General features: G+C 43.1%; 1 protein-coding gene across 1 annotated transcript in view; it reads right to left on the bottom strand.

Annotated features, from left to right (window-relative positions):
* Positions 1–485: 485 nt before the first annotated feature.
* LOC144262384 (uncharacterized) overlaps positions 486–8976 on the bottom strand; it is a 31137-nt gene continuing 22646 nt past the window's right edge. Inside the window, exons 6-9 of the mRNA XM_077812144.1 lie at positions 8001–8139; positions 6188–6346; positions 3438–3605; positions 486–1061 (exon numbers count right to left, since the gene is read on the bottom strand). Coding sequence (XP_077668270.1) covers positions 858–1061; positions 3438–3605; positions 6188–6346; positions 8001–8139 — 670 coding nt within the window. The 3' untranslated portion in view covers positions 486–857. The remainder of the gene's footprint in view (positions 1062–3437; positions 3606–6187; positions 6347–8000; positions 8140–8976) is intronic.

Here is an 8976-nt window from a genome sequence, read left to right as displayed (position 1 = left end):
TTTCAAATAAGGAGACATTCTTCCATAAATAGATCTCTGCACAGAAATACTATTTAAGTCAATATGCAGTGCTGGTGTAGCTGTGTTAATCCTAGGATATTAGGGAGAAAGTGGGTGAGGTAGTATCTCAGGACCTGAAGAGGAGTTTGGTGTAGCTTGAAAGCTTGTTTCTCTCACCAACAGAAGTTGGTCCAATAAAAGATATTACCTCACCGACCTTGTCTCTCTAATTTATGTGAACAGATATTTTGAAATTTTTAATTCAAAATACACTAATGCCAGGATATAGTGAAATTTGTGAAACGGCAGAGCAACCCCTCTCTATATATAACTGTTTCACTGAATAGAGCACAATTAGTACATTTGCTTTTAAATTTAATGAGAATTATGCATCTAAATCCATTCAATCTGCTGAAAAATAGGTTATTTTATTCATATTTTTATGAAGCCTTATTACGGGTGAAATCTTTTTCACTCACATATCACTAATTTTTTCACACAAGAAATCTTATTAATTACTGTGTAAAGAGAAACTGAGTAACATTTTACTCACCAAAATTACAATATTTGGCAATCACCAAAGCTAGATCCACATTTATTAGATTTCAAATACATTTGAGGAACCAAATCTATATTGTTTATTGGCTTCATGAAGACAATCTCATGTCTATATGGTATAGCGAAAAATAAACTGCTCCATTACAAGTATTTTGATAGCATTTAAAATCTCTGAAATCAATTTTGTTAAAAACAAAAGTGATCATAAAGCCAAACAGCCCACTGAAATTAAAGTCATGTTGTACTTAAAGGATTAATTTTCTATCTACTGCATAGCACCTCTAATTGTGTCACCCAACCTAATATTTCCCCATGCTATCCACTACATCTGTCACTGATTTGGTAAGTTTCCTCATCGAGCTTGCCATTTTGGAGATTTCCTGCCATTTTTCTGACTGAAGAGACTGACGTAACACATGCTTTGATTTCAGTGCTGACATATCCTGATCAAGCTGCAGCATCTTAGTAGATGTTTGCAAGAGTTCATTGTCCCTCCCAACAAGCTGTAACAGGGAAAATATTGTCAGTTGAAAAAGAACGCCAGATGGAACAAAACCAAAAGCAAGCGAGTTAAGATTTTTAAAGTCTTATGAGTTATTGGATAGATATATACACATTTGATATTGTGTTTTAAAAACAGAGCAGAGTAATGAAAGGTTTCAGAGTAGCAGCAGTGTTAGTCTGTATCCGCAAAAAGATGAAGTGAGCTGTAGCTCACGGAAGCTTATGCTCAGATAAATTTGTTAGTCTCTAAAGGTGCCACAAGTCCTCCTTTTCTTTTTGCGAGTAATCAAAGACAGTGATTCAATTTTGTTAGAGATATTTAGTACATTTCACAGGCTATTTTTTGCCTTCTGATGATACATATATTAAAATTACACCATTTGGTTTAGTGAGAGCCTTAAGTGGTTCTCTGTTTGTCTGTCATTTGTGATCAACCTTAAATCCATTCTGCAGAGAGATTAAGGGCAAGATTCTACAGGATGCTGAGCACTCTTGAATCCCATTAACTTCCCACAGTTAATACTGAGGGATTGTGATGCATGGTTCACAACACAGCCCTAAGGATGACAATAAAATATCAGCACTGATTGTCAGTCCCCTGGGCTGAACGATCACATAGTAGGATGAAGCTGCAGCATAGGCATGAAGAGACTGCATGAGGAAAATGGCAGTCCACAATGAAAGTAGATGAGCCTTAACTCCTGTTAGGCCTGCCAAAAATTAGATCTACCACCAATAGGTGGGACAAGAGACTCCAAGGGTATGTCTACACAGCAAAGAAAAACCCAAGGCTGGCCTATGCAAGTCGACTCAGGCTCATGAGGCTTGGGCTGTGGGGCTGTTTCATTGCGGTCTAGGCCTCTGGGCTCGGGCTGGAGCCCAGGCACTAAGACCCTGTAGAATGGGAATGTCCGAGAGCTCAGGCTCCAGCCCGAGCCAGAAATCTATACAGCAATGAAACACCCAAGCCAGCTGGCATGGTCCAGCTGTGATTTTTCTTTTTTTTTCTGTGTAGACACATCTTTAGTCACATGCTTTGGCTGGAAATGCCAAGGTCATGCTTTGATTACTTTTACTCCAATAGGAGACTGGGAAAATATTAAGTTATACTTTAGGGCACAGCACTTATAATTTACTCCCTTACATTCATATTCAAAATGAGAATAAAAAACTCAAATGTAGTTTTCATTTTCACTTGTTCTAAGTTCTTTTGCTTTTTATTTTTGTATCTCAAGTATACGTGGTGTTTAGCACAGTTCTGAAAAATAAAGAAACACAGGTTCCTAGGAAATGTCTATGTTACAAGTTACAGCAGACAACAGTCACAGAATAGTTGATGTAACGGATGCAATTATAATACTAGAGGATAGATTTACGGTCTTCTGTGCTTAGTGGGGATTTCCCCCAGGGAAAGGGAAAGTAGGGCTTTCCACTTCATCCTAATTTGAAGTTTTAGTAAGGGGGAAAGTGTGAACCTGTGCCAGGGGCTTTCCAGAAAGCCCTATCAGTGGGGTCCTACCAAATTCACTCTCCATTTTGATCAATTTTGTGGGCATAGGATTTTAAAAACAGTACATTTCATTATTTCAGCTATTTAAATCTGAAATTTCAGTGTTGTAATTGTAGGGGTTCTGACCCAAAAAGGAGTTGTGTGGGGTGTGTGTGTGGGGGGGGTCACAAGGTTATTGTAGGTGGGGGTTGTAGTAGAGCTACCCTTATTTCTGCTGGCGGCGCTGCCTTCAGAGCTGGACAGCTGGAAAGTGGTGGCTGCTGGCTGGAAGCCCAGCTCTGAAGGCAGAGCCGACACCAGCAGCAGTGCAGAAGTAAGGATGGCATGGTATGGTGTTGCCACCCTTCTACACTGCCTATGGAGCTGGGTCTTCAGTCAGCAGCCGCCACTCTCCAGCCGCCCAGCTCTGAAGGCAGCAGCTCAGAAGTAAGGGTGGCATGGTATGGTATTGCCACCCTTACTTCTGTGCTGCTGCTGGCAGGGTGCTGCCTTCAGAGCTGGGTGCCTGGCCAACAGCCACCGTTCTCAACCACCCAGCTCTGAAGGCAGCGCAGAAGTAGGGGTGGCAATAGTGCAATCCCCCAAAAATAATCTTGTGACCTCCCTGTAACTCCCTTTTGGGTCAGGACCCCCAATTTGAGAAACTCTGGTCAGCCCTGTGAAATACGCACACAAAAGACCAGATTTCACAGTCCTTGACGCATTTTTCATGGCTGTGAATTTGGTAGGGCCTTACCTATCAGGGACAGTGGGAATGCACTAAATCGTTTAATCAGTCTACCACTCACTTCAATGAAAGTTAGATTGGGCCCTATGTTTATTTTAAGGTTCGATTTCATCATATAGATTAGACAAAGCAGTTTACCTGGTTTTGTAAACTAGATACAAGATCTACCAACAAAGCTTTATCTCTTTGTAGTTCAATATTATCCTGTTCCTCTTTGTCCAGCATACCCTTCATTTCAGCTATTTGACTACATATTGTTGCAACATTTAAATCAAGAGATGTGCTTCCTTGTTCCAAAATATGAATCTGTGAGAAGAACAAGCCAGGGTCAAGATCATAAAAGACAAAAATATATACTTATGCTAACTATGTACATGCACAAGCCCACGCAAGCTGGAATATTTTTCAATTTCAAATACAAGTGACTCCTTACAGAAATGCTTCCTGTCATGTAAGCTTTTGGAACATTTGGGATTACCTCTCCCATATTTTGTTTATCTAAAACAAACAAACAAAAAAATCAATTTCCAATTTAAGTAAAGGGTGATACTGATTTCTGAGCTTGGGATCACTCTCTGGGATCAAGCATCTGCAATCAAAGTTTGGTCTTCCTCACTTCGGAGGCCTAAAGACATAGTTTTTCTCATTATGCACCTACCCACATGCCGCCAGCATCAACAAATGTTACTTTCAGACTGTGACCAACTTTTAGGAGCACTGTGAATGGTGAACTATAAATTAAACAGAATGTTAAACTAACTGCAGCTTACAACCTCTTTACCAAATAAACCCACCACCTCCATGACAAGTCTGTGTTCTGCTGGCCTGGGGTGTGAGAATCCAGAACTACGTTCCCATTCCAGCTTGGTTTTATATATGACAATTACTTTGCAGTAGTGGGTTTATTTGCCAACTAATTACCAAACTCAGGGCCAGTTATCAGAGCTCTATTTTTGTCCTCAGACAGACTTGCTGCATGGTATCCAATTGGGACAATTAGGGTCTGCCTACATAGCTGCTGGGAGCAAATCTTGCAGTCTGAGTCTACAGATTTGTGCTAGTGGGGCCACATTAGCGTGCTAAAAATAGCAGTGGAGACAGATGTTCCAGCTCAGGCTTCAGAGCCTGTGCTCCAGCATAGGGCGGGAGGTGGGCTTCAGGGCGTGAGCTCGAGCTTAAATGTCAAAGCAATGTCTATGCAGCTATTTTTAGCATGCTCACTCAAGCCCCTCTAGCATGTGACTGTCAACCCAGGCTGCAAGACTTGCTCCCAGCAGCTGTGTGGACATATCCTTAGGATCCCCAGAGAGCTGCTATACCACTTCTTTATTTTGTGTTTGTTCAGTACCTAGCACAATGGGGACTTGGTCCATGACTAGGTACTATGATTATAATACTACTATATCAAAAGGACTAAAGACTTGTTAAGTGATATTCAGAGCTTCCTTAGAAGTGGTATTTGCTGTTACCTTTATTATAACAGGGAGCAGTTCTCATAATGCCATTAGCTGCAACAATAATAAATCAACACTGATTTTCTTCAAGAGCTATAACTAAGGCTACGTGTCTGTCACGGAAGTCATGGATTCCATGACTTTCCATGACCTCTGTGACTTCTGCAGCAGCCGGTGCTGGTCCAGGGGCTGCCCGAGCTGGGCAGCTCCTGGGCCAGCAGCAGCAGTTTGGGTGTGTGGGAGGGGGCTGGGGCAGGGGGTTGGGGTATGAGGCGGTGCATACCTTGGGCGGGCTCCCCGGCTCCCACCAGCATGTCCTTGCAGCTCCTAGCCGTAAGGGCCAGGGGGCTCCGTGCGCCGCCCATGTCTGCAGGCACCACCCACGCAGCTTCCATTGACTGTGGTTCCTCGCCAATGGGAGTTGCGGAGCCGGCACTGGTGGTGGGAGCAGCGTACAGAGCCCTCCAGCTGCCCCTCCCCCTAGGAGCTGCAGGGACATGCCAGTTAGAGCTGAACAGGGAGCCTGCCAGTCCCGCCAACCCTCCCTCCCCAGCACCAGTGAGGGTCCCGGGCCGCCTCCCCAGAACACCCACAGCCCCCTAGCACAACGTTTAGTTAGGGGTATATAGTAAAAGTCATGGACAGTCATGGGCTGTGAATTTTTGTTTACTGCCCATGACCCGTTCACGACTTTTACTAAAAATACCCGTGACTAAAATGTAGCCTTAGCTATAATCAGAGCTAGAAAGAAGATTCAATCCAGGGACTTGGTTATTTTGTATTAATGACTTATTATGCAATCATATAAAAACACCAAGATCTGAGGGCAACAACAAAAAAAAGGGTGCTATTACTTGAAGGCAAACCCCCGAACTGGCTGACAGCATCCCTAGAGCTGTCATATTCTGTCTTTGCATATTCTGTCTTTCTGAAAAGTGGGAAAGTGCTGCGATGGTAGCTACATATAGCAGGAGTCACAGGAAAACTGGGATAAAACACAGTGACTGGCAAACACAGAATGGCAAAGTCAGCCATGAAGAGATGACTCCAACTTCAGATCATGAGAAAGAGTCTGGAGTCATGGCTTCTGGAGGCCCGTGACCTCTGAATAATAAATAAAACGGCTCCAAACAGAAAGAACCAGTACACTTTTGATTCATGGTGCTGGGTCAGCAGTACCATAAATGAAAAAAATAAATCTTACCACTAGACCTTCCTTCAATTAGTAAGGCGGAGCACTATGGATCTGTTCCATTTCCCATTGAAATAAATGAAGAGACTCCTGTTGACTTCAATGGGAGCTGGATCAGGTCCTGCAAGCAAAGTGGAGTATACCTCTTCTTAACAAACGAATCTAGAAGAAAAGAATATGATTCCCTATCTTTGGATGAACAGTGAAGATGCATTTAGAAAGCCAGTGTAGTCAGAGACAACCTTTTCCATAAGGTCTTGCAAGCTTTTCTTTTCCTGCTGCAAGAGCCCTTGGTGCATCTTGATCTCATGTTTCAGATGCTCTTCTTGGTCTTTTACTGTGAGAAGCTGAGTAAAGCTGGAAGACTGAAATGTATAACTCTCTTCCCTGAGGGCTCTCTCCTGAAATACATCATAAAAGCACAACTGGATCAAAATATATTAAAATGAAGTAAGGTTGTTGTGATGCTTCCTAGAAGCCCCCAGGATTATGAAGAAATTCGCTACCACCTGTTCTTAGCATGAGGAAGCCTTGCCTGTGCCTGCCATGCGTCAATTCCCTGACTCCACTGGCCACAGGTAATGCAAGCACTCCCCTCTTAGCCTATGCAGGCTCTGCTATAACCTCTGCAAGTTAGTGACAGGCACTCTCCAAAACCTGAGCTATCTGAGCATCTCCCTGGACTGTCCAGCCCCTACTCCAATAGACACTCACAGAATTCAGAGATTTGCTGTTCCCAAAAGGAACAGTACCCCCATCTTACCAGTTAGACCTTAGGTCACTTCTCCTCTTAACACACAGCACTTAGCTATGTTTATAGTGAAAACAAATATCAAGTATTTAAAGAATAGAGATTTGAGAAGTCACAAGTAAAAGTATTGGAAACAAATGATTACCTGTAAAAAAAAAATCGTAACACGCATTCTACAGCCTAGGATTAATTAACAAGATATCTTCCTGTCTAATGAAGTTTAGCTCACCCAAAGTCTTCGCAGTGTTTTCCAGCCAGGTTGGCTATAACCCTCCTTTCATAAGCCAGAAGACACTGACAGTCCATCTCCTTGGTGTGCCTCAGTAGTCCCCAGTTATTCCCCAAAAGTCTTTACTCAAACAGGATACCCCTTTGTGGTTTCATTTTTTTCATGCAGATTTTCTCTCATGATTTCACAGTCTCTTCATTAGCTTTAGGCTCAATACAAATAGGCTTCCATTGCGAAGTGGACAATATACAGAAAGATAACTGTCTATTACTCCTTGCCTGATGGAACCTGTCCAAGGCATGTCACCTCCTGGTGGCCTGGCTTACCTTAAGAACATAATTTTCAGTATAGATACATAACTTTAATATTACACTTCAAAATCTTTTTTTCTAAAATATATGTAAGACTAACTAGCAAAAATCTCAAAAAACAACAGCAATTTTTTAACCAGAAGCAGGAAGCCTGCCAAACAGTCAGTTTGGTGCTGATGAAGGTGCTAAAGGACCACTCAAGGAAGACAAGGATGTTGAGTGAAGAAGCTAAATGAATTCTTTGCATTGGTCTTTACACACCTGAACCATTTTTTAAGGTTACAAATCTGAGGAATTGTCTCAAGTTTGAGGTGTCAACAAAGATGGTTTTGGAACAAATTGATAAATTAAACAGTAATAAGTCACAAGGACTAGATGGTATTCACCCAAGAGTTCTGAAGGAACTACTAACTGTGGTATGTAACCCATCACTTAAATCAGCCTCTACCAGATGACTGCAGGGTAGCTAAGGTAATGCTGATTTTTAAGAAAGGCTCCAAAGGTGATCCTGGCAATTACAGGTTGAGGGAAGAGGTTACTATACCCTTGAGGAACCTCTTAGTGGTTGGGTGTGACAGCATGGAGTACCCTTCTACAGGTTGGTGAAAAGCTGTTATAGCCTCTAGGTGGACCCTAAGAGAGCTTAGAGATAGACCCGACTTTTTTAGGGTCAAAGAATAATGTGGAAGAGTCGCAGATGTTGGGGAGATTTATTGGGACATGCACCAAATCTGTAACCTGGAGCATTTCTGCAGGTAAGTTACGTCATGTCGAGGACTTTCTGCTGTGTAATAGAACCTCTTGTACCTCTCGAACAGGAGCTTTCTAGGTGTTGGAACCAAGCAGTAGCCAAGCCTTGAGGCAGAAAATCCCCAAGTTGGAATTCCAGGTACATCCTCTATTCTAACAGAGATGCAGAATGGCCAGGAGAGAGATCAGCGGGCACATCGCGAGCTGTGACAGGTAAGGATACCACTAAGTCTGTCTCGACCAAATGGATAATCAAAATGACATGAGCTCCATCCCTTTTGATTTTCAGCAGGACATTCAGCAATAGGAGTAATGGGGGGAAGGCATAGAGAAGGACCCTGTCCCAGGGGAGGAGGAGATCATCACCCAGGGAACGTTGTCCCATCCCTGCTCTGGAGCAGTAGCATGGACATTTCTTGTTCAGGGAATAAGTCTGTGGACAGAGTCCCCCATTGTCTGAATAGGTTGTGAAGTACTGTCGGGTGTATCTGCCGCTTGTGGTCATGTGGGAATTTGTGACTGAGACTGCCTACTGTCGAGTTTTGTGCATGCAGGAGGTAAGCCACAGAAAGTGTAACGTTGTAGGAGATGCACCAATTCTATAGCCTCATTGCTTCTGTGCATAGGGAGGGTGACTTGGCTCCCCCCTTGCTGATTGATGTAGTATATGCAGGCTATGTTGTCTGTTAGGATCTTTGTGCATGATCTGGTGATCAGTTGGAGGAAATGGGTGCAGGCATTCCTGACCTCTCTAGCTCAAGATTCGTGTGAAGGGCTCTCTCTGTGGGCGACCCTTTACCTTGCATCGTGAGGCTGTTTACATGCACGTTCCACCCTATGAATGATGTGTCGGTGGTGAGGAGCAAAAATGGCGATGCTTGTGAAAAGGGGATCCCCTTGCAAATGTTGGCTGGGTCTTTCTACAAGTCTAGGGAGTCTTTGCCATTCTCTTTGCCAGCTCTTGGAAAAGACAAAAGTCGTCTGTCAGAG

Source organism: Eretmochelys imbricata, chromosome 3 (assembly GCF_965152235.1).
Source record: "Eretmochelys imbricata isolate rEreImb1 chromosome 3, rEreImb1.hap1, whole genome shotgun sequence".
Classification (NCBI taxonomy): Eukaryota; Metazoa; Chordata; order Testudines; family Cheloniidae; genus Eretmochelys; species Eretmochelys imbricata.
This window is presented reverse-complemented; position numbering and strand designations above follow the sequence as displayed.